The 25,790-nt window shown below is 38.7% G+C and overlaps 2 protein-coding genes across 3 annotated transcripts in view; one reads left to right on the top strand and one right to left on the bottom strand.

Moving 5' to 3' along the window:
• Positions 1-369: 369 nt before the first annotated feature.
• On the bottom strand, positions 370-11,418 carry LOC117211106 (ionotropic receptor 25a-like). The gene is made up of 16 exons (XM_033454693.1): positions 11,119-11,418; positions 9,893-10,045; positions 9,162-9,365; positions 8,920-9,086; positions 8,459-8,650; positions 8,208-8,375; positions 7,943-8,137; positions 7,642-7,863; positions 7,304-7,403; positions 6,931-7,108; positions 6,561-6,744; positions 6,359-6,480; positions 1,756-1,903; positions 1,513-1,682; positions 1,239-1,360; positions 370-1,008 (listed from the first exon to the last, which is right to left on the bottom strand). The coding sequence occupies exons 1-16, from the start codon at positions 11,201-11,203 to the stop codon at positions 734-736; spliced, it is 2,685 nt and encodes an 894-aa protein (XP_033310584.1). The 5' UTR covers positions 11,204-11,418; the 3' UTR covers positions 370-733.
• Positions 11,419-15,059: 3,641 nt separating this feature from the next.
• LOC117211104 overlaps positions 15,060-25,790 on the top strand; it is a 65,739-nt gene continuing 55,008 nt past the window's right edge. The window contains exon 1 of one of the 2 annotated variants that reach the window (XM_033454690.1): positions 15,060-17,003. In XM_033454690.1, coding sequence (XP_033310581.1) covers positions 16,910-17,003 — 94 coding nt within the window. In that variant the 5' untranslated portion in view covers positions 15,060-16,909. The remainder of the gene's footprint in view (positions 17,004-25,790) is intronic. The other variant, XM_033454691.1, reaches the window with a different exon arrangement.

Genomic DNA, 25,790 nt, shown 5'->3' with positions numbered 1-25,790 from the left:
CTAAATATTATTTTAATTGTCGCGGTTTATCTGCTGAATGCATTCATAAATTGGATATGTTTAGATTTATCTCGTAGACCAATTCAAGGAATATATCTGTCACAGCGGTAGAATGTTACGAATCGAAGCGACACAGCCGACCGATCGCTAACTGCTCACTTTCATTTATGCAATTCCGTTACCGCAGTTGGTAAAAAATGTCGCGATGGACAATAACCTCCAAGTGGTATCGATTTAAGAGGCATCGTTGGGAAAAACATCCTCAGGTATTGGTATATTTTTACCGGGAAATCGCCGATTCTTTCTCTCGTAATTGATGCACTTGGTGCATGAAGGAGAATTTGGAAAATGAAAAATTTTCAAAACATATAAAAAATATTCTTAATTGTTTATTCACGTGACTACAAGCTGCTAGTACAGAGTTAATTAAAACGAAAGTGAAATATCTTTTAATACAATCGATCGATTTACGATTGTTTCCGGGGCTCGCGAGAGGCGTAAAGAATCGACAAATATTGCAAAACAGTGAAGGATACTGGTTCTTGTAAAACTACGTTTTCTAGCTAGAAACTTTATTTTCACTCTCGTTTTACGTTGCCATCGTTTCTTATTCAAATTATTATCGAATCTAAATTGTCATTCGAGTACAGAACGATTTGACCGTGTGTACAAGAAGATTTCCGTACATTATAAGCTCTATTCTAAATCATGTTAATTTACTCTATGAAGTTTTTCATTCTTTGAAAGTGAAATTGCGAGGATACACGGAAATGTGAGACACGCGGGGAGGATTCATCGTTTTCTCGAAAAACGCATTGGTCGGCGCAGGTTTCATTTGCAATTTCGAGGCCAACTTCTGCATAATCAGCTTCTCGTTGTCGATGGTTTTCACTTTCTTTTTATCTTTTTGTTTGTCTTGTGTGTTTCGTTTTCGATAGTAAAACACTTCTCCTGCTAACGTGATCATCGCTAGAGCGAGACCAAAAAGAGTTGCGATGAACACTCCACCTGAAAACACGTGGAATTGTTTGATTAAATTATCATGTACATTTAATTATATTATACATTACTATTATTATATTTTTTAGATAAAATTCTTTGAAGTTTGGATATAAAATATTCAACCTTTCTGTTTTATTTATTCAGAAAATTGCTATTTAGTAAATATTAAGCTATCTTCACATTTCAAGTATTCAACATTTTGAATTATTAAAATATTTTAGTTCATAACAACTCACCCAAACTCTCCAATGTTATTCCCTCGTTGTCATCAGAATTCTGACACTGAGCCTTCAACGATTGATTCCAATACTTAGATGCCAACATTTCAAAGTATCTGTCCTTTTGCAAATCTAGAATTCTACAACAAGTCAATTGATATAAATAGGATAGAAACATATAATAAATTATAAAATTAGTTAGGATAGGTAAGGTTAGTACAAACTCATCAGGATAGATTAGTACAAACTCATCAGGACGGGTTAGTACAAACTCATTGATACAAAAACATACTTTCTGCTTATTTCTTCCTGCAAATGGCTTCCCTGTTGAACAGCAATTGCATAAGGCTGTTCCGCAAACACTTCCCCAACCTCAGTCAGGTTGCAATTCCTCGTTACCTCATACTTTATCTCCGATGAATCGTGGATGAAAGCGAATTCTGCATTTTCGCTTTCTATCACCTGAAACGGCGCAAAAGACGATGGCTTTGTTCACCGATTTGCCTGGCACGAGCGACTGATCGTCAACGCATACCTTTTGAAAACCCTCTCTGGAATTTACAACAGGGCCGACCTGCGTAATAGCTTGCAATATGTGGCCGTATTGTTCCTTGATTGGATAGTCCCAAACTCGATACTCTACTTGGTCGCTGGTACTGTTTAACGTGATTTCTTTCCATACCCTAATTGTGAAATAAAATTGGGAAAAATTAGAGCAGATTTATGGGAGGAATAAATATGATTAATTTGTAAATTTCAATATTTGAAATGTTATTAATTCGTTCGACACCAGTGATCCAAACATTAAATCACGAAAGATTAATAGAATCTTTCTTGTAACATTCTTTGTCATAGGATTGTTTCCAATGGCCGAGAACTCACCGTCTGTATCGTTTGTAAAAATTTATGTCGTCAGTCGATTCACCGATTTGTGACTAAAGAAGTCATCGGAATGGAATCTATTCAGAACAAAGTGTCTAAAGCATGAAATGGTCGTTGATTGTAAAATCAACTAAAAAATGAATAACATAAATAATAAGTATTGTAGTATTGTAGCCCTGTCCTGGAATATAATACATGTAACATAACCTTCAATAACAGAGTCCACTCGGCCATTGCAGACAATAATACTGTTTCAGTATAATCGTACGTATTGTCAATTTACTAATCTACTGATTGTCTAATCCACCTTGTTTGGAAAAGTCCAAATTGCCCACCTGTTTGCCAAGCTGTGAACCTTACAATGCGGACCTCATTAAGAGGTTAAGAACACCTTAACATTTAGCCAACTGAATAGGGAGATTTTATGAAGGACAAATAATCACTTTTTTTGTTTTTATAAAGTACAGTATGTAATAAAATACACGAATTTAGTGGTGTTAAAATGAATGAAAAAGTTACACTATCAATTGTGACTAAATAAAGTTATAATCGAACGATACCACACTATAAAAAAATATTAAAATGCATCATTAATTTAAAACGTTCAAGTCGTGTTACTTATCTTTAGTCATCTTTGATGTTTTTAATTTTACTTATATTTTTTATACTTTTAATTTGATGTTTTGTAAAAACAATATGTAAAATCGTTAAATAAAGTCATTACCGCAAATATAATTAACCACTTTAACTAAATCATTTTTAGGCTTCTTTTTCAAATAGTGAATAATAGTCCTCGATGATGTAGGTTGGGTAGGTCAGGTCAAAAGTAAACAGCTGACAACACCATATACAGCCACGAAAATCCACAATAAACCATGGAAAACTGGGGGAAAATTAGTATATAAGGACGAGACGAAACTTCTGCTGACATCCATCGCCATGAGAACGTTAACCTCTTCGTGCATACTAAAAAGTACAAGTAAACAAGCAAACCATTCTAATACTCGATATAGTTAATTTACCTCCACCTTGAGCGTTAATCTCGTTGAAGGTGATATCAACCGACCGCCATTTAACTTCGAGCCGGATATCTGTGTCGTTGGAGGAAGCAACAGTTCGGAGGAAAACAAGATCGTTAGACAAATAACATCAACGTGAGTGCCATCTTGGGGAAAGAACTAGCTTCATCGCAAAATACACCGCACACAACATCCCCATGCAAGATAACCTACGTCAACAAACAGTCGGGACAAGTATTGTCAATCTTTGGTTACAGGTGCTTTCCTCGGCGTCTATTTATCGCCACACTCTATTTATCACTACACAAACAAACAGGGACAGCTCTCCATCGGAATACACCGATCACAGTCAATACAAGAGTCACCTTCGGGAAGGAAATATTATACCTTTATCGCGAAATATACCGTCAATATCTCGCTGCACAGCAGACGAAGTATCAATTCGTTCGAAACATAAACATAAGTCATATGTTTGTTGAGTCACCTCTCCCTTGCAAACTGCTTAAAGTTATCATATCGAAACTCACGCGCGTACACCATGGCCTCCAATCAAGAAGGACGCATAAGAAAATTGTAAATGGAACGAAAATTATTCAAGGAAGAATTAGAAGCATTTCAAGAGGTACTTGATAAATATGAGGAAGGAGGATCAGTAACCGTCATTCAATACCAGGTATTTAGAGGCAGAATATGCTACGTTTAGGAAAAATCAAAGCGAATTAAACGAGATAGACGAGGACCAAACACAAGATGAACGCCTTGCCCTAAAATATAAATTCTTGGAAAGTAAAACACGCGCTACTGATATAATTGAGATCGCTAAACGGCGGATCGACAATGAAGTTGCATTAAATTCAATAAAGTTGCCTAAAATTCAACTACCTTCTTTTTCGGGATCATAGTACACGAGAATTCGCGTATTGACGACTGTAAGAGATTAATATATCTCCGCTTTTGCCTAACATAGGAAGCGGCTATTGCCATAGCGTCGTTGGAAAATACAGCCATCAATTATCCTATACTATGGGAAATTTTGGAGAAACAATACAATCAACTTGGAAAAATCGTGGCCAACCATTTGAAAGCATTGTTCGACGTCTCTTCTTTACAGCGGCCATCTTACCAAGGTATACAATTCTATTTAAACAAATTATAAAGCATTGCAATCACTCAATCAGCCAACCGCGGATACCGTGTTACTATATTTGTTTACATCGAAGCTAGATCACGACACACAGTTACGATGGAAGGAACACATCACACGGACAGACCACACAACCTTTCCAAACGTCGGACAACTGTTCGACTTTTTACACAGTCGCTGCAACCTGTTAGAAGCTATAGGCTCAACATATCAAACACCATCACGCCCTACTACCCGTCCGTATAGTTTACGTATCATGAGCCAAGGCGGTATGTGCAAACGGATATCAAAATCTCCGATCACGTGAAATTTTTTAACGGATCTCACACAACACGAAATCGCAAAAAATTGTTGTCTATGTCAGTAGAAAAATCTCTGTTTGTTGTTTACGTAGCACACATTCCGTGACAGAATGTACATCTGGTAGTTGCAAGTTATGCCGTAAATGGCACCACACTCTCCTACATTCGGATATAGATAAATCATGGCGGCCAACTTAAATTAATATAACAGGTCACGCATCTAAGATATTCCCAAACGTCGTTTTGTCTACGGACCTTATAAACATCAGTGATCAAACCGGAAAAATGCAACAGTGCAGAGTCTTGTTAGACTCAACGCTCAACGTCCTTTCACAAACTACGTCATCCTGCATGAGCAATTGGAAACTAGAACGAGTCCTAGAAGCTCGAAAGAACTCGCAACACTATCAAGGACATTTTAGAGGCGTACGATCGAAGTTCGCCTGAAGATCGGATTACGAAGATATTTTGAAGACTACCGATCAGTAGAATCATTCCTTGTCTCCCAACGACGAACTCGACAGGAATGATGGGGCAGCATGCTCCTTGAACAGTTCCAGCACGGTGACACTTCACGGGAACAAAATAAAATTAATGCTGGTCAAATCAGAGAGCAACAATCCCCTGACACCCGAGTTAAAGCAGGGTATTCCGTTTTCTTAATTAGTAGGAACAATCCAACAACGAATAAATATCGATACAGTGAACCAGGATGGCTACAAACGTCAGTAGGTATAAATTCCAATGAACTGCGTCCAATCGACTGGGAAGAATAGGAAGAAACAGAAAGACGGCTCAGGTCTCGTCTTCCGTGGATAATCTGGCGCCAAGGGACACATACCAAGCCAGTACAATTACCACAGCTCAGAACCAAGATGCCCAACGACACTTCCTGGGCAGTGGACTCCAGCGGTGAATTTATTAGCAACGAAGAGAATGACTGCTATCCGGATTGCTTAAAATACATACAGAAAATCATTGAATTGAACGTTGATTTAAAGCGACTGCACATGGGATCTACAAAATTTAGCACTTATCATTAGTACTTTATCTCAAGGGAAAGCAATAAAATCTAACTAGCATTTGAAACAACTTGCAATATTGGATTGGATTTTAAAGAAGGTCAACATTGAAATTGATAAGTGTAAATATGCACGAGACGGTCTACTCGAGGAAATCAGAACCTTTAGAAATACAACAAACCAGAACATACCAGTAGAATACATAGAGCAATTAGAAAATAAGATAGTTTGTACACAATTGCATTTTGCTAAATCTACATCTTTTCCGAATGTGTGTAATTACACACTTCATCATTACAGACAACTTTTGAACGTGCCCGTTTAAAGGAGGCGGTATGTTTGGGATTTCGAGTGGCCGTCTGTTTATGACTCGACAATACACCTACCTTGTGTGGAAAAGTCTGAATTGCCTACCTACCTGAGCTGTAAATCTTACGGATGCGGACCTCATTAAGAGGCTAAAAACACCTTCAGTGCCCGATGGGGTCAGGTCTAGGGTAAACAGCTGACAATACCAGATGATATACGGCTACGAGAGTCCACAATAAACAGTGGTAAACCCGGGGGCGGAAAGTCAATACATAAGGACGAGACAAAGCTTCTGCTGACTGTATACTAATAAGTGCAAATAAACAAGTAAACCATACTAATACTCGATATATTTAATTTAACTCCACCTTGAACGATAATCTCGTCCAAGGTTACCTATATCAACCGATCGCCATTTAGTTGAGAATTCGCAACACAGGGATCCAAAGTTCAGACTCACGTGTACAACTTATCCTCTGCATTCTTCATATTCATGAAGTACTGATGTACCGCAGAATTAGCCACCACGGTGTAATTGATTCTTGACTGCCTCGCTAATTGCTCCAAAGATTGCACAGGAGACTGGAACAAAATGCGTATTTAACTATCATCTTCTAAAGTATGTGCGAAATTTTCTAAATCCATTTACAAAACTTATGCACCTGCATTCTTTCCACAGTAAGGAAAGCAGCCAGATTAGCGGTGAACGTGGCGAGCATTAGGACAACAAACAGCCAGTAAGCGGCCACTAATGTTCTGCTCGATAATGCTTTAGGAGCTTCGCCGCCACCCTGGGGTGTAAAAGACGTCAAAGCGAACCAGAAACTTTCTTTCAACGTGAATTCCCTAAATACAGGACATTGATCCTATTGAAGCACTATTTTTGACGACATAATTTCTTTACCTTCCCGAGACGTATTGACGTATTATAACAGCATACAATATAAGAATCGTTAAGGGCAATTTCCCGAAATCTAAATCTAAATGTCCCTTAATGAGTCTTCGAAACTAGGCTTGCAGTACAGTTCTTACCGACAAGGATATGGATAGAGTTGTTTATTATTTCTGGCACTGTACGGAGAATACTTGTCGAGTATCCAAATCATGATGCCAGTTAACGTTAGTGCCCCGACGATGCTTAACCATACCTCGACTTTCAGTACTGTCATGAATTTGAAGAGAGACGGCTTGCGCACAGGTTTCCTCATCACTTGGAATGAAAAATTATTACATAATATGTATTTACGTAGATTAAAAACATAACGTGAGTTTAAGTATAATAATAGTGAACGTAATAGTATAGCACATAGTGTCTATACATAACACAAAATAGTATAGTGTAACATAATAATATGAGTGTAAAATATAAAACTTTTTTTAAATATTTTAAATAGAAACTTTTTACCAATTAATATGCCAGATTGTTCAAAGTATGGGGCGACGAAATCGATCACTTCCTCACGTTCTGAAGTCATTGTCAATGATGCAACTACCATGTCTGTTTCCTGGAAAACAAAATAAATGTCTGTAGTAAGAACAAGTTTCTAGCAATAAGTTTGTTGAATAATAAAAAGTAAAATCAAATGTCACCAAGAGGAATCACACAGTTTGTATCATTAGAAAGGTCTAAACAGATAAAATTTTCTACAAGCAAGATTAAATGGTTGCATAATTACAGGCACTATCAAGTTTAGTATACAAGTACTTCAACAGAGTTTAACATCCTTCTTGCATACTTCTTACCCCTTTAGCAAGGTCACCAATCAAGCCATCCCATTGTCCATTAGATAATTTCTTCCCAAATTGATGATCCTGCGGTACAACGAGATCATAATCGAATTCCATCTCTTCGGATAATTTCTTTACAAAATCCACGCAATAGCCGTCCCACATATCATTTCCGTTCTCATCCTTCATGATCTTTCCAGTTACTGGATCCAATCTGGGAACGGTCCAAGGCACTGACTAATGCAATTGTAATATTTGCATTAATTAAAGTTGTCAAAATTATGGTGATGCAAACATCGTAATGAGTGTCAATTACAGGAGCAGTTCCGATTCGGAAGAATCTTCTAGCGGGCTTTATCTTGTTTTTCTCAGCTTCTTTGATTTTACCATGCCTCGTCCAAGTGGCCAGCGGCTCCAAAATCCCATTAAACTCCTCCAACTCAATTTCGGCTTTGTAAGTGATCATTCCTTTCTCTGACCAGTACTCGAACGTGTCGTTACCTCCTAATTTCTGTCACAACATTTTTCCGTCAACCTTCAGTTCCTTCTGAGAATCATCGAACAACTGAAATTCAACTTACCGCTAGTATATTATTGTTAAATGCCTCAGACGTGAGATTCGAAGCTTGACTCGTGTTTGGCGAAGGGCATCGGCCAGTTTTTGGTTCCACGCTGATGCCAGACGCCTGCAGGTCGCTCATTAAACTCACTATCAGGCCTACTAATCTTTTAAAGTAATGTGAAAACATCTAGAAACATGGGAAGGTACGAAAAGAGCACGTGAATCGTTTGAATCGAGAAATACTATACACGATAAAAAATGTCTAGATACTTGAACATCAGAGGGACAAGTGCAAGCCGGTTCACCGATTAGTCTGCAGCAAATATCCTTCTTCATCGATAGAATAGTAATTGAAACATCCAACTGATGTTCTCCGTTGATATATTTAAAGGTCTCGTAATTATTGTCAGTGAACACCAGGTTCCATACTCCATTTCTCGTGACCAGTCCTCCTTGCATGGCCTAAATTTCATAAGCAAAGTAAATTTACAAGCTAAGTTTTTATACTGAATCGTTCAACCTGTTAACCTGCTCATTCCTTGTCCAATCAATCTTTAAAATCTTAATTCGATTTTAATCCTTACAAGTATACGAAAAATAAAACAACAACTAAAGGAAACTGAGCGATCTTTAAATAGAATTAGTAAATTGAATTAAAACTACTAAAGATTCAATAGACAGGTTAGCGTGTTTTCTCCGATTAACAGGTTAAAAGATTTTCTAGGAATCACCGTTCTGAAGAAATCCTCCATCTTGGCTGTGCTCGCGTAGATCGCGTAATAAGATGGCGATGGTCTCATGCTCCTAATCTTTGACACTGTCTTCTCCGTGAACTCGTCGATCACCACCAGTCTTATGATCGAATTCCCAATTAAATAGTAGAGACTCTGATTCAATTCTGCAAAGGGGTATGAATCAGTTTTCAAACATCTGACACGAAATGAAAAACGATCGAAGGTTGATATGAAGGTACCCCTTTCATCTTCGAAGATCAGGCTCACGTCCGTGGCGTTTTTCAACATCAAAAGATCGTCGATTGCTTGGATGTACGGGTTTATATTGCTATCGCCCCGTTTGTATATTATTCCGTTCTCGTCGGCCAAGTTTCGTAGGCGATCCCAACCAGTCCAGGTCATGTCGAGTATGATACTGATTCCCTTAAATAAGGCAGCACATACTGCAAGTTGATTTTAACGAAACGAAAATAAGAATGAAGCGCGATCATGTCGGAGAAGCTCGTCGATGTTGCACAGCTATCATCGATAGATCGATCAAAAGGGTGCAAAGCGTATGAGAATTAGTCACGAATAAAATTATCTTCCATTGTTTCTTATTTTCTTTCAAGACAACAATTTTCATCGTGGAGTATTACATGTCTAATATCGTTAATTTTAAAGCATTGAAGAGTGAAGAAATTTGTAAGCTATTTGTAAATTGCTTGAAAATTAGCCGGAAATTAAATTAACAATAATAAATTTTTATAGCGAAATACAGTATGTCTGGAACAATTAAGTTTTGCAATATTGAGGGATAAATCTATTTTTAAGCAAATTGGAATTTTCGTTAAATTCCTTATATGAATATTTGCGATAAAATTAGCAATTAAGCTTTGAAATCGCTCATTACAACTTGCAGAGATCGCTATCGATTGGAACTGTGGTCGTGAAAGCTGTGAAAACTGCACGACACATTTTGCTTCTTAACCTCTCTCGTAACTGCTGTCTACGTTGGCACGATCCACTTGCACTGTGGAAATATGGACGGCGATGATGTTTTCACCAAAATTCTTTTCTGCTTGAGGTACAGCATCGTTCAGAATGCTTAGTATCGCCTTATCTGGTTCCTCTATTACTATCACTGTACAAAACAATAAGAAGATCACTACAGTGTAAATTAATTTAAACAAGAAATCTCTCAAAGACTTTTCACATTCGCTATTTTTTTTTTTTTTTTTAAATTAAGTTAGCTACATTAATTCGTAGTAAGATATCCTACATATATTTTTACATATACAAGGAAAGGAGCTGTTTTTAAAAGAGTACATATATAATGTCATCGTTTCACGTGACATATTTACCTCGCTATTGATATTCATTATTGTATTGCTTCATATGGTTTCGTTTCAGTAGATAGAATCTAATCGTGCAATAATCATCTATTATGCTGTAAGTTGCTATTCTTCATGTAGAAAAAGTTTCATTAAGCTAATATAATTTCTTCCCTCGTTGTTTGGAAAAAAGAGCGAAAAGTTACACCGCGTTTGTGTCATCTGAAGCAATGATCGTGCGACGATATCGCCATCTGTGTCGTTTTGTTACTTTTTCGGTCTCAATCATCGGTAATAGCTTTCGTTGAACTTCTTTCTATGTCAAGGACCAGGGACCAACCGTTCGAGTTGGCACAGAAGATACGGAAGGTATTAGTCAAACGTTTATCGCGTGAATAATTCAACAATGGTACAACTACTATCGATGTATCGAGAACGAAGCAAAGTTTTATGCGACCCAATCAATGTTTAACCAGTGCAACCGATGTATCTAATTTTCGTTAATATTTCATAACATTGCATTTGACAATAATTAACTCTAGCAGAATAATTATGACTAACACTGTGCAGGATCGGCATTTCACTAAGAAGTAACGAACTATAGCATTTGAGAATATTGTTTTAAGGAAATGAAAACGACTAAAGAATAATCATAATAAAAAAAGTCAAAACAGTTTCAAATCATCTACTACCAATTTCTAAAGCTCTGTAAAACAAAAGTAAAAGAGTTTCATCTGATATTCCTTTCAAAAAATGACATCTCGAATCAACTTGTGAATCTTTTTCCAAAATAACTCCACGAAACCCATACGTCGTTCGAACGTTTCAATCCGTTTGAAAATTGCAAAGAAAATTTTCCAAAGCCATCGTAGACAAAACTTACACATGTTCATAGGTGTTAGAGAGATGGCAGGACCGAGGAACGAGGCAAGCAGGAACACACTCGCTGCTACCACAGTGGTCGACATGGCTCAGGAGAACCGACTTGGTGTCGGATGAACGAACAACCGTTGTCTTCCGCGTAGGCAAACAGGAGGATACCGTGGAAGACGACAACGACGCCTGCGCTCGCTCTCTACGACACCCGCTTATGAATATTACACCGTCGACTATCAAACTGTGGTCCTTGTTTTCCGTAAATTCACTTTCGTTACGTGGAAGTACGATGTCATATCCTGACACTCGTTTCTTCCACTTTAGTCATCGATTTATCGTTCAAGTTGACGACTGCCAAGGATTACTAACCTGAACATTGGCGATCGATGCATGACGTTGAATGCTACTCGACAATTGGGTTATTTAACAATATTCTCTTTTTTACTTAAATTCCTGGAGAATATTTGGGAGATGTATTAGGTTGGCAACTAAGTGATTACGGATTTTATCATTAGGTGGTAATGACAAAATCCGCAATCACTTAGTTGCCAACTTAATATTTCTTTCGGTACGATTATTGGAGAAATCCGATTTTGAAACTTATTGCTACTTAATAGACGGGGAAAATGATGAATTAGAAGATGTAGGAATTAGGTGATTTTTGAGATATTTAGGACCAAATATTTCTTCAAAAATGATTCCGAGGAATGTCGAATAAACCTACCGATGGAAATTCAAAAATTATAATTGAATAAATGGTACTTAAATAAGTAAATAAAATTATAGAACGTCTTAGTGTACAATAGTCTACGTCAAAGACTGCATTGAAAGGATAAATGTTAGGTTAGCAACTAAGTGATTGCGGTTTCTGTCATTAGGTGGTATTGACAAAATCCGCAATCACTTAGTTGCCAACCCAATAAATTCAAGGCAAATGTACAAAATTATTTTATGTATAAAACAGCTTATAATTACGAAATGATAGAATCAACGGTGCATTAAAAGCACCGAGTACATTCGTTGGTTTGGTTTCCGTGCGCGTGAACCGTTTTTAGAATAGGAGAATAGAGAATAAATGATCGATACGCATATTATTGATTCAACGTACACGTAACAGTTGCTTCGTCCAGTAACATTTATGTAGGAAAAGCTCGCAATCAGGAATCGTTTACGCTAAAAACTGCAGTTTCCTAATCGATAATTGATTGTATCGCGTGCATACACTACCCCGTTCCTCAGCACCTGGACTAGCGAAATTCGATCGGCGAACATTCCCGTCTCGCTATTTTCGCGACCGCTGAACGATAAAGTTCCCTTTAACCGCGTGCCGACAAATCGCTTCATCGAACAATTCTTCGATTGAATCGCCGATCCAAAAGAAGGAAAAAAGAAAGAAAGAAAGAAATGAAGAAGAGAAGGAAGATGAGAATGAAGAAAAAAAAAGAAAACAGAGCAGATGATAGAATCGAGTTTCTCGATCGGTGAATCTTGCCACGACGAACGTCACGTTTTCCCATTATCTATCAGTTCTGATCATGGTCTAAGGTTGATTAATTTCCATGGTTGAGGAAACCTGTGAATCGATGGTGCGCGGTCACAAAGAATAATGACGCAAGGATCGAGATTGCTCCGCAGATGTTCCCTGACTGAGGCGAGAGGCCAGCTGGGGCGAAATGCTTCAATAGTCTCGCACTATTTTTAAATATATTTCAGATGTCGTTTATGCGAACGCAATCTCAAAGAACCTGCCCCTGCGGCCTATTGTTTCTCATCGTTTCCATTTTTCTCTCCATAACGTTTGGAAAGTGGAGGTTTAATCTTATGGTATAAAGATTTGTTTAAAAATTCTGAAATAGAAATAAAACCGACAATCTACTTCCTTACAAATTTATTATTCAATTAAATTTTACAAAATGATGTCATAGAAATTATAAGACAAGGCTGTTGAATTTCAAGCAACTAAGAGTTTTAATAATCATTTTTTATTGTTAGAATACAATAAGCAATTAGGCATATTCGAAGCTATAGAAGAATGTTTTTTGTAATTAAGAGTACATTATATACATACATTAATTCTTTTCCCTGAAAATTTGTTTATTACGTATTATGGATTAAAAGAAGAAGAAAGCGCCACATCGCGTCTAATGGCTGAACTCTCTTGTCGCAGTTGTGCACATATCGTTGTTAGATGTCGCTTCATATACACACAATACATATATTAAAACATAATTCCGATTATCGTTCAATGTGTCCCTTTGAACTTTATGAATTGGCGTATTTTATTATCTTATATACTAGCTTGCACAATGGAATGCGAGATTTATATAGCTACATTAAAATTAATACAACCAACTGAGAAATCTGATGAGAAGGGCAGATAAAACAGGAAACGATATCATCCTTCTATGTAAATAAACGTTAGTTTGTCGTCAAACATAGAAAGTTGTACATATTTCATGATGATCATCATTCGTTACTAACAAATTGTATTATTACTATTTTCTTTATTATTTGATTCGTTGTACTATAAAATATACTTAATTGCAAAAGAAACTTTCTTCGCAGAAAGTTGTACGACCAAACAGGAAAGAAGTTAGATCAAGATGTTTAATTTGAACCATCATAACTGTATCCACGAATTACGCCTGCTTTCAACATTCCATGCTCGAGCGGATCTTAAAGAAATGTTTAAAAAATGCGAACAGAATGGCAATCGTAGCGGCAGCATTTCCTTCACTGACGTATCTTGCCGAAGAGGTTCGGTATATTTTTCTTGCATAATTTAGTTCACCAGACGCTGCAGTTCTTTTAATCGGCGCCAATTTTCGGCCTAAAATACTGCTCCAGTTACACGAAATATGGAACATGTAATCCGTTCACGATTTTTGTACTTCTGCACGCGTGCTCTGCAGACGCAAAATTTCTATGCGAAAAAATCACGCGATAACCATTTTGTAATAAATGCATATTATTATTGTCCATAAAGATTATTTTTTTTAGCCGCTCAAAAAGTTAAAATTTTATAAAATTGAAATTCGAATAGGACTTTCGTAGAAAGTAGAACTATGGTTGTAGACTTTACGAGGAAATTGGGACACGATAAGTTAAAATGTGTGACTCCATTGTAATAGAAAGAGTATTTGCATAAATAGTACAATGATGCAAATGCGTTCATACGAGCGACTGATACACAATTTAACTACCGTTACGGGACACTCCGTGAAGAGAAGCGGTGTCGATCGAACGAAGGAAGGGAATGTGGAAAAGAGAGGAAGCGACGAAGGAAAACACGCGCAGAAGCGCGTGCATTAGAAACGAAACGCACGCGTCAAAACGTATTACAATTTCACGCACGAAAAGTTACACGAAAAGGTTCGTGGAACGCGATCCTGTACAACGGATTACATCCCATACGGAGAAAGGTGAGTCGCGGTAGTGTCATAGACGATTTCGCTGTAAGGGAAACGGTCGATAAACGAGTTATATTATCAACTGTTTTTCCCCGGATACGTACGTGTGAGAATGACGAATTCGGAAGGAAGTTACGCGGTGAAGATATCAAACGGTGAGGAAAGAAAGGAGGAAAGAATAGAATTTTATTCAAGAAGCGCTCTAATGCGGGAAGTACAGGCTCGGTGATTTCCGGATGCAATCGGTTGTTTCCGGTACGGACGCCCTCCCGAACTAAAACCATTCATTCGATGGAGAGCGAGAGACGAAGAATTGAACGAAGAAGGGGATAGGAAGGTGGTAGGTGGAAGCGAGAATCGACGGTGGAAGAAGGATGGAGAAAGCAAGCGAGCGAGTGAATGAGAGGCGAGTAGTGAGGAGGGCAAGAGGAAAGGAGAAGGAAAGCGGTTGAGCAGGGGATAGGGAAGGGAAGGAGAATACACGAGAGAGGTAGGCTCGGCTGATTCGAGAAGGCTGGCAGGCTGCTGGTAGGTGAGAGTAAGAAAGCGAGGGAGCATACTGGCTGGCAGAGGCAGAGGCAGACTGGCCGGCCGTGCGCTGTAGTTAACAGAGCTGCCAGCAAATCGGCAGCAGATGTGGTCAGTTAGTTCGGTGCTGTGTGCTCGTTCGGATCACAGTGTTTCTGTGGATTTCGATGCACCGACCGAATCCGCAGTCGATAGTAGCGACAATAGCCAGCGATCAGTTGCCGAGTGTGACCCTCGTCGTCGCGACACAACACGCCGTGTTCGAGAGAACCATGTAAGAGTGAAGGCACTGTAAAAGGCTTGGAGAATCGGTGACAAGTCGTGGCAAGGCGAAAAACGACTTGATTCAGCGGATACGATTTCGACGTGTACAGAGGATAGAAAGGAACGGAACAAGACGAGCAAGACAGGACAGGACAGGAGAGAACAGAACAAACAACAACGAGAGCAACGACAACTGTGTATCGAGGAAGAATCGCGAGGTAGAAAGAAGAGGAGAGAACAAATCGAATGGAACAGTCGGTCGCGCGCCAGCACCAAGAACGCAGTGATCGTCGTACCTGTACGTCGGTGGCCGAAGACTTGTCCGATTGAAACTCGGGAGTGATGTGGCAACGTTGCTGGTGGCTTGCGAGTGGAGGAGTCAGTCGTCGTTCGGCTGTTCTATCGTAGTCTGTGTATGACAGTGCAGTGTCGTTACCAATAGAACCGCGAGGGCCCGTCAGGGCCCACGAACACCGCGAATATCACCGCGATTCTCACCGCGGTCACGATGACATATCTAACAGGAGCAGCAACCAGTAGTAACACCACCATCATCGACGGGACAATCGTACAGATACATCTAACATTGCTACGATAGCGCATGTTCGCGTTTGTTGGTTATCGTCGTTGAAAAACAGCCGATGAAAGAGGAGAGAGTTTCCGTGACTCGTGCTTTAAGTAACAGTGTTTCGAAGCGTACGATCACGGCGTAACGCGCTTTTTCGTCGTACATACAAGTTTCGTTGGTCGAGTCGCAGCAACGAGCAGCAGCAGCAGCAGCAGCAGCAGCAGCAGGTTTTGGTTCCGAACCTTTATAGAAGTTCCTGAAGTGCGCGCGCGGGGTTTTACGCGTCTGCCACTCGAATGTCGAGAAACGAATGAGTGCGTGAATCGTGACAACATCGTGTCGAAGTGTACGGAGAGGAGTATCCTTAGAGAGAACGAGATAGAAACCGTCTCTCTTTCTCTCACATCCCATAGAGGCCGTGGTCGGACTTTACGCCGTCGTACGCGCTTCTCCCCTCTCCCCGTAATGGACTGTTTCTTTCTCCCTCTCTCTCGCTGAAGGCCAATTTATCTATCCCGTCTCTGTCTGAGTCTATACCATTCCTGTCTGTGCGCTGGCAGAGTTTTCACTGGCGCGACACGACACGGCACGGCACGGCACGCGCGCACACACGCTACCGACACGTAAACGAAAAACGAAACGAAACCGGCTGCTGTCCAGCCGAAACGGGAGTGTCAAACATCCGAGGAAAAATCACGGGCTATGGGAACAGTGTGTGCCATGAACTGAAAAAACAGTGCGCGACCGGTTGTCTCGTGCTTGGCCCCGTCGAAAGAGGATCTTGCATTTCATCCGGTGCGTGCTTGTGTATCCCTTTACACCAAAGGAGGAAGAGAGGTTAGGTTAGGCTAGGACTCCGCGTCACCCTTGGCCACACTCCGTCCTTCTCGCTCTTTCGTGCGATTCTCCTACCTCTCTTTTTCTGGCATACGGCCGAAGAGGAACGCGCAGACACGAGAGGCCAAACCGACTACGTACACACATTCACACATAGCCAGGACAATTGGGGAAAGAGGAGGAAAACACAAATGCCGATCGCTGGTGGAATTCTAGTCGCTGGAACCGCGGCTCATTGCTGGTCTTCCGCCGCTGGCATGCTTCGATTCCTCGCTAGACTCTCAGGTTAGCACGCAATCCATCTCTTCTATCCGCTGGACGGAACGTCGGAAACGTTTGACGGCCGCCTTGTCGATTATTTCTCGTTTCAACAAGGAAAAAGTCACGCCGCGCACGCCAGGGGAATCGCGACAGAGAAAAACTAACGACGATCGTCGTCGTGGTATCGTTGCCTACGAATCATTGGCATTCGCCAATAAGAATCATCGATAACAATTACCAATAAGAATTCTCGCGTTTATAAGTTGTATACATAATGTTAAATCAATCGTTGCGAACTTTTGACGCATCTCGAATCGAGAAAATGTCGTTCTCGTTTCTCGGCTGTTTCACGCTATAAATATTATAGTGTATAGCGTATTATTACGTATGTACGTATGTATTCGTATTTCGTCTTTTCCCCTGCGCGTGTGCATGCCCATGTCTCTTTTCCAGCATCGACGACGCGTGCTTTAGTCACACTCTCTCTGCATCTCGGTAAAAATTTCGCTATTTTCTCGGTCCTTGTCTAGTCGGGTAGGCGGCTCGCCGCCGGGGAATCCGTGCGGTTTCGATTCCCAGACTTTCGAGTCAGTGCACCGCTACTGCTAGCTGTTAAATGGAAGCGTACAGCGGACGACGTAGACAGAATAAGAGGAACAAAAACGAGAGACGGCCCCGTGTAACCGCGGTATTATACGAGTTCGCGTGTATTCCGTGCAGAGAGGATTTGACGTATCGACTCGGATTTCCATAGCGTCGCGTAAAATTAACCTTCCCCGCTTCTCACTACCAACCCCTTTTCCTCTCAAATCCAAATCGTCGATCGCTGTCATCGGTTTAATACGTGTCAACGTGTTTCTCTTCCTACCTTGAATTTCATTAACTATTCCCCCGCTACCAATTTCTATGACTTTCTTTCGTAGCATTAGGGCTCTCTTCAAGCGTCTCTCGTCGACGTGTACACTTCCGGAACACGGTAGAAATAAATAAGGAAATAAGAAGGACAAAAATAGTGGAAATAATAGTCGAAATTATTTTTAATTCGTCTATATTGCTCATTGATCACACTTTTGATATTTTATTAAATCTTATCTATAAAATGCTTATGTAAACAGGAAGGAAGCATTTCGTAGTTCTGCTTTACCTGATCAATCGGTTATTTGTATCGATTACGCATACTGTTCAATGAAAAAGATCAGTCATAGACTACACGCGTGAAAACCCATGAATTCATGCGTTTCTTTATCGTGGTCCGTTTTACCCGAATTATTCTACGTTCGTAATTTGCTCTTAAATAGCAAATTGCACTCTGCAATTCACTGTTCGATTGATCGAGCATCGTTCAAGCGATTTATCGTTGAATTAGACCGGGAGTAAGAGCCGAATGATGATAATATAGGAATTCTGTGGTAAATAAAGAATTTTGTCACGGAGAGAAAGAGAATGGCGGTGGTAATTATTTGGATTACGGCAATCCGTGGCCGCGTTGTGAGAATCTGTGTCCTCTTGACACGCCGCAGCGACACGGCAACACCGATTCTTCTCATATCGGTGTTAATTAGCGGCCAAATGATCGCTATTGTCGCCAGTGTCGCAACGATCAGCGTCGCGAAACCAACTCTTGTCTAATGAGTGAATAAACCAACTAACTTTTATTTCTAAAGTTGCCTCTCTTTGTATGCAAACAAAAAAATATTTTCTCTTGTTCCAAAAGAATTTTTCAAACTTGCTGTAACTATTTTTTTTTTATACAACAACCATTTTTTTTTGTAAATCTTCTTACGTGCACGCGAAACCTAACGTCGAAACAAAATCTATTTTCAGACTGTCGCGAAATTATATGTAGTTTCTGAAAGGAAAAGTATAAATCTTTTCTGTAGCTTTAAAAGTTGAGGAACTGAAAAACCTTGGTCTTACAGTCATCGAAGCACTTTGTCGTGTGTAATAATAGTAGATAACCGAAAGTAGTACATATGTACGTAAACAACCTTGCATATTTCTTCAGTCCTCTGATAAATTTAAACGCATGGATTAACTGTTAACGTAAGGTCCTAAAGTATTTCAACTGATACGAGCGTTGTGATAATTTCAAGACGTCGGCAATACTATCCAGCCTTAATAATCGACCAATTCAATGGAAAAATGATAAAAGTGCATTTTTCATTGGAATCTTATATAGGAAAGATAGATAAGATCAGTATTTATTAAAGAATTTTATTAAACGTTTAAACTTTCATATATATAATGATATTATATTACTATACACATTTTGTAAATACTATAGCAATACTTTAATATCCGGTATCATATAAATGATTCTATTGATGTTCAACTTTATCGACTTTTAATTTTCTCAAATTAAAAATTTCATTACTTGTATCAGCAAGGTTTTGATCAAAACTCAGCGTAAAGAATCTTTTCGCAGAAGCAAAATAAATCAGAGTCATTTCGATCAGTACGTGTTATCGTTGCTCAGAAGGAGACCGTAGCGTGTCTCGTTTCGATAGGTTTGTTTATCTCATATCTGACTCGTCATCGCCCAATCTATCGATCATGAAATAAACACCGTTTCATCGTCGTTAAGAGAGTACGTTCATCAAATTTCCAAACCAAACAGATTGGTATTTATTCGATCGAATAGACGAGCATACGATACATTTGCAAACCTCTGCCCCCTCCTGCTACTATCCGTTATACATTAATTCATCGACGAGTGAATGAGTAACCTCTAGGCAAAAATCGGCCGCGAATACATCAAAATATAAATAGAAACGTGTCTGAGGACCGCTGCTGTGTGTGTCGGCCTCGGGTACCGAGTCAGTACTATTCGAGAATTTACCTACAGTGAGGTCTGATCCATAAGGAGGGAACGTTCTGATGTAAAGGAAACGAAAGTGTGAAACAGTCATAGAGAAAGAATATAATAGAGAGGCGGTGTCGTATCGGTAATATTGGAAACGAGTGGTCGGATTTTGTGCGCTCGCATCGAGCGCATAAATATGTGGAAGAGATTCGATGCAAATCGCAGGAAAAGTGAGAGTGGCAATGAGTCAACATCCGCGTCTGCTGTTTTCTAGCCATCGATAAATTTCGAAAGGCGAATAGTTCGCTTTCGTACTGATATTTTTATTTTCCATTTCATCGCTAGTTTCTTCGTTTCTCTCCTACTTTTTCCTTTTCCAGGGGTTGTCTTTTGGTGGTTGTTTTTTTGGAATGAGGAAAAGGGTTGTGAAAAAGGGGAAACGAATTCGATAGGGCAGGATGCAGACAGGAGCAGAGTGATTTTCTTGTTAAATCGCTTGCAGACGCTTTATCTTTAGAAGCCACGGACAGACAGTGGCACCGGTTTTTTTCTCCTTAACGGAAATAGCTATCATTCTATACGCCTTAGAATGAACCGGCAATACTCGGCAAAATTTATTTTCGACGTGTAGGTTTACGTATCCGCCGTCTGGTCGGAATATCGGCCGGGGGATCATCAAAGGGGGCAAGAAACCGGAAAATTCGCTAAATTTCGATGCCGTTCGAATCGTCGAATAGACGTTCCGTCGTCTGGTGTGGCGCGTCTGTCGCGTCCAATATGGTTTCTAATGCTTCCACAACACCGGTCCGCCATTCGAAAGATATAACAATGAAAAAACGCTGATCTTCGCAGGTGGACCATTACCAGTCAAATTGATTAATTTTACAATTTTATTTGAAAATTTCTACTTCGTGGTATATTTTTTCCGTAATGTTGTAACTTTCGCAACGATAACTGAAAGAATAATTTAATGAATTTTATTTTGTTTTTTTATGTATTCAAACTGAAAATAATTTTCTATCAAGGCTACTTATACCAATAGCATTCAAAATGACTAGTTCTACAATTTTACAAAATGTGTCAACCCTCGTTTAGGGATGATGGATTAATAATACCAAAAATGTACTACCTAACGTGGAATTCCTTCCGTAAAAATGCAATAAATCAATAAATATAAAAATATTCTATTTTTTAAAGATCAGCCATTTTCACTGGTTTTCGTAGAAATAGCTTCGCGTTAACACTTTGACTGCCACGCTGAAAGCCACGGGAGTATTTTTATTATTCAAAGCATACTATGGCAAAATAATAATAAATTGATGATGTAAGACAACATTCTTCCCCAATGGACCGTTTATCTTATTGGTGGCCACGGGTGACCACCGTGGCGCCGTGGTAACAGTTGACAGCGACATATTATAACATGGCTTCGTTTATTTCGACAAACCATTCGCATTCGTTGTTTCGTCGTAAGCAAAGCGTGCAGAATATATTGTTGAAACGTGTAGAAGATATTAGTAAACAGTATTTGCTCATTCTATATATAATAGTAAGGTATGTTCACAATTCTAACCTCAATTATATGATTATAAAGCAGCATTTACGATTATTTTCTAAGGTGTGTTTATAATAATATTCGTAGATTACCCCTCAACGATATGGATGCAAACACAGTGCACCGTTAGATGCAACATTTGTTCTCATTTTTTTTTTCATTGATATTCCAATAAAAATGTTTAATTGTTCAACGGAGCACTTTTTATTTCAAAGTATCTTCTATTCATTGGTTATGTTGAAAATGCCCTAGCTGTCAATTTTCATACAATTTTTACAATTGTAAGAAGTTAAAGCGCTCCGGTCACCAATGACCACACAGTGGCGTCACAGGAGAAACCGTGGCGGGTCATATATGACCCACGTGACAGTCAAACTGTTAACTATCGGTAGTTCGAGTGTTAAAATATTATGAAAAGAATAGAAAATAATGTCTGAGATAATCTATTAGCTATACACTCTATGACTCTTCTTCTTTGCAAAGTGAAATGGAAATTTATTCTTTACAAAAGACGTATTCATCAAACCTGGAGTTTCTCTATCGCAAGAAAAGTATTCTAATTTAGGATAATAAAGATCAGATAAGTCTCAGCAGACTGCCAAACAGTTTCATAATTTCACTTTGGTGCCGGTTCGCCGGTAAGTAACTACATGTATATACTTCCAAAAAAGAAGTTGTTTACTTTCACGATTCGCCTAACAGCTTCTCTTTAGAATTCCACACTTTCCATCGAGCGAGATATCTTTCTTTCTTCGTTCGTGGTTTTATCCATTAGAAGATAACAAAGTATATAGATAAGAGATAATGATATCTGAAAATATTTTCTTGTATAAGTAGAACATGAATAAATACATATAAGCATATAATGAGAAATATTGAATTGGCAATTAAGTGATTGTGGCTTTTGTCAATACCATCTAATGACAAAACCCGCAATCACTTAGTTGCCAAGAATAATATTGAAAAGAGGACAAATAAAGTGTAACGTAAGACGCACAATATTTTTTGTTTTATATTACTTTATTGAATTATGCGCGAACATAATAATAGAAATAGAACGAAATGAATCATATCTAATTCGATAAAATAATATAAAACAAAAATTGTTGTTCATCTATTATCACCTTTTCGGACAATCTAATATAAAGTGAAAAATATCGCCATGTCTCCTGTTGCAATGAGGAACGCGTATATCGATAGATGTAATCGAGAGTCGGCGCGTTGAATCAATGGTCGATTACCGTGAAATCTCGAAAAGGTTTGCCCATTCGTTTCGATATGATTCACGGTTCCGGTTAATCGACTCCGTCGATAAAACATCTAATACACCGAGCTCTTATTTCCCCAGAGTCGCGTATGGTGTATGAAATTTCGCGGTGCCAACCATTCGAGAGTAACTATTTCTGTCCCCATTAGCAAATAGCACATGAATTATACATGGCTGTCTGTTAATTAACGGCGATGTGTTATGTGTCGGGCTTATCGAGTTGGAAAATTAAACGGTTGGATACGTGTTCGTGGATAGAGAGGATTGTCGGTGTCGAATTTATCACGTGGTCCTGGAAACGTCCTTTTACCTACAACTTGCTTAACGCAAGTCGTAATTAAACGCAGGTGTTGAACGAATGGTAGAAATAAAACGATCATGAAACGGGTTCTAATATCGGTACGTATAATATTTTTATTCAACTATATTTATACATATTACAGTACTCTCGGATTATTAGAAGTTGTGTAACTGTCTACAAAAAAGCGGTATCGTATCTGTTTTCTTTAATTCTAGCGTTTCGTAATTATTACTAGAACCATATCATGCCACTTTTACCATAATAGGATAATACAAGATAATTTTTAGAAACACTGCTAGATTGTTGTAATTCTTTTGATATAATTCTAAAATCCATTGGAATATAGGATTCTATTATAAATAGCAATGAAATATTCTATTTGCAAGATTTTTAGAAAAATTAGTTTTTTTTTTATTAGAAAGATTAATTAGAAGGTAAATCTAATAGAATTTTACCGACGTCACCGACGTCACCGAAAAAATTCATCTGGAAAGAATGCTCGATTATATCGCGCTTAAAATCTCCACTCTATTGACAAAAATCTGAAACGATTACAAAGCAGCCAGATCGTGGAATTTCATCGTTTAATAATAAAAGTCATCCTGTGTGTACGAGCGGTATCCGGTAATGCTGCACTATTCAGATGGCGTACGTGTGTTCGGTACTTGTATTCCGCACGAACGGCTCGGCCTCGTTTCTGATCGCAACAACGAGGGTATCGTACGCGGAGGAGAGCATCCAAGGGCGACTCGGACTCGACCATTTCTCGGACAATGATGTTTTCTGCTTCTCTCCTGGAAGCCCGCGCACAATGCCCGTGTAACGCCTATTTCTAAATAGACGAAAGAGTCCAGCCGTGGGATTGACGATACAACAATGAACACCGTTATTATTAGGCTGCCTGGACAAACATCCAAACGTCCGTGTAAATCATATTCGATTTTGCTGTTTTCGTCAAAGGATTACCGTTTCGTCTATCTCGGCGTTTTTCTTTTTTATTTCGGAGTCGTTCATTCACCGTAGAAACGGTACGGAAGATCGGCAAATTCCAGAGTTAAAAAGAAACTGCCTTTTTATCAAATTTGTCATGGGATTCTCTTGGAAAATATTTACAAAAATAGCAACTGTGCAAAAATACCATCTGGATATTGGGTGTATGAACACTTACACTTATAAAATTCAATTAATAAAATAAGGTGTACTAAATTAATTTGTTAAAACAATTTGGTATGTGTAGCGACGGGAAAGTGTCAAGATTACATCAGTAAAATTTGAAAACCACTCAATAATGTAGACAGGAGTTGTGATAATTTTATTAGAAACATTCATGATGAGTGTCTCAGAAAATTATTCGAACGCTGTAACACTGTTGATAGTTTTTCATCTTCCTTTGCAGCGAATGTAAACATCATTGCTAAATGAAAATATTGCTACGTTCACTTGACGTTAGGATATCGTTTCGGTAACAGTAACGTAAAAGTGTGCACACTAACACTTACACGAATACCAAAAAGTGTGAAACAAAAAATTGTGAAAGAGAAATAATATCCGATTACACGAGGACCGCAGATCATATAACGTGATTGCCAGAATCGTGAACAGAAGTCCAAGATACATTATATGATAAAAAAGTCAAAGAACGAGGGAACACTTGTAAACAAAGGTCGATCAGGTCGACCAAGGAAATTGACTGGAAGAGAGGAGAAAGTTGTTATTCGCGAGTTAAAAAAAATCCTACTGCATCCGCTCCTCGACTCGCAAGTATGGTAGCTGATATGTTTCATAAAGAAGTTCACCCGGAATTATGTCGACGAATCTTACGAAACGATGATTTTCATGGCGGAGTACCGCGAAACAAGCCATATATTAGTGCGGTAAATCATAAAAAAAGATTGACATTTGCAAAAACCTATATTAATAAAGATAATTGTTTTTGGGACAAAGTCATCTTTTCGGACGAGTCAAAGTTTAACATTTATGGCCGGGTGGTCAAAATTATGTGCGGAGAAAACTAAATACGGAATTGGAATCGACGTTTACATGAAACAGTGAAACACGGAGTTGGATCGGTCATGGTGGGGAGGCGCATGGCCGCCAGTGGCACCGGAAATTTGATACTTATTGATGGAATACTTGATAGATATAAGTGTCCAAATATTTTAAAAAGTAATCTTAAAGAAAGTGTCCGTAAATTAGGATTATTGAAAGATTTCCACTTCCAAGAAGATAATGATCCTAAGCATACTGCTAGAATTGTGAAAGAATGGTTCGTATAAACACACCACACACGTCAATTACTCCACCGCAAAGTCCAGACATAAATCCGATTGAAAATTTATGGGCTGAAATCGGAAAAAGATGAAATAAATTTCAGATAACCCCAAAGTAAGTATTGAAAGATAAAATTATAGAAATATGGAACTCCGTTGAGTGTACTTTTACAAAGTCATTGGTTTACTGTATGGAACGTCGATTGAGACACACTATCGCTGCTAAAGGTAGTCCAACAAAATATTAATATTAAATAATTTAATAACATACGTAGCGTTCAAATACTTTTGTCAGTCACTTACAATGCGTGTTTTTAATAAATGTATCAACTCCTGCGTACGTTGTCGAATCCTTTTCAAATTCTACCGACATAACCTCAAAACTTCCATCTTCCTACTGACATCTGCTTGTCTAAGCACCATTACTTTAATGTACATTATTTCTATCATTCAAGTTTGCATATGTAAGCGTTCGAATACCTTCGTCAGCCACTGTATATTTTTCGGTCGAATTATCACGACGATTATCTTATTACAAATATTAATATTACAGTAATATTTTATATTATAAGAATATAACAATATCTGGCGAAAATTGGCGAGTGAATCGAATGA

Source organism: Bombus bifarius, unplaced genomic scaffold (genome assembly GCF_011952205.1).
Source record: "Bombus bifarius isolate JDL3187 unplaced genomic scaffold, Bbif_JDL3187 scf7180000008218, whole genome shotgun sequence".
Lineage (NCBI taxonomy): Eukaryota > Metazoa > Arthropoda > Insecta > Hymenoptera > Apidae > Bombus > Bombus bifarius.
This window is presented reverse-complemented; position numbering and strand designations above follow the sequence as displayed.

What these genes read in the sequence shown, in the direction of transcription:
- LOC117211106 (XM_033454693.1), bottom strand. Translation starts at nt 11,203, where the DNA reads ATGTCGACCACTGTGGTAGCAGCGAGTGTGTTCCTGCTTGCCTCGTTC. An exon ending in TGGAGGATTTCTTCAGAACG is followed by an intron (nt 8,651 to 8,919) that starts GTGATTCCTAGA and finishes TATGAAATTTAG; the next exon opens with GCCATGCAAGGAGGACTGGT. An exon ending in TTGGTGACCTTGCTAAAGGG is followed by an intron (nt 7,404 to 7,641) that starts GTAAGAAGTATG and finishes TTTGTTTTCCAG; the next exon opens with GAAACAGACATGGTAGTTGC.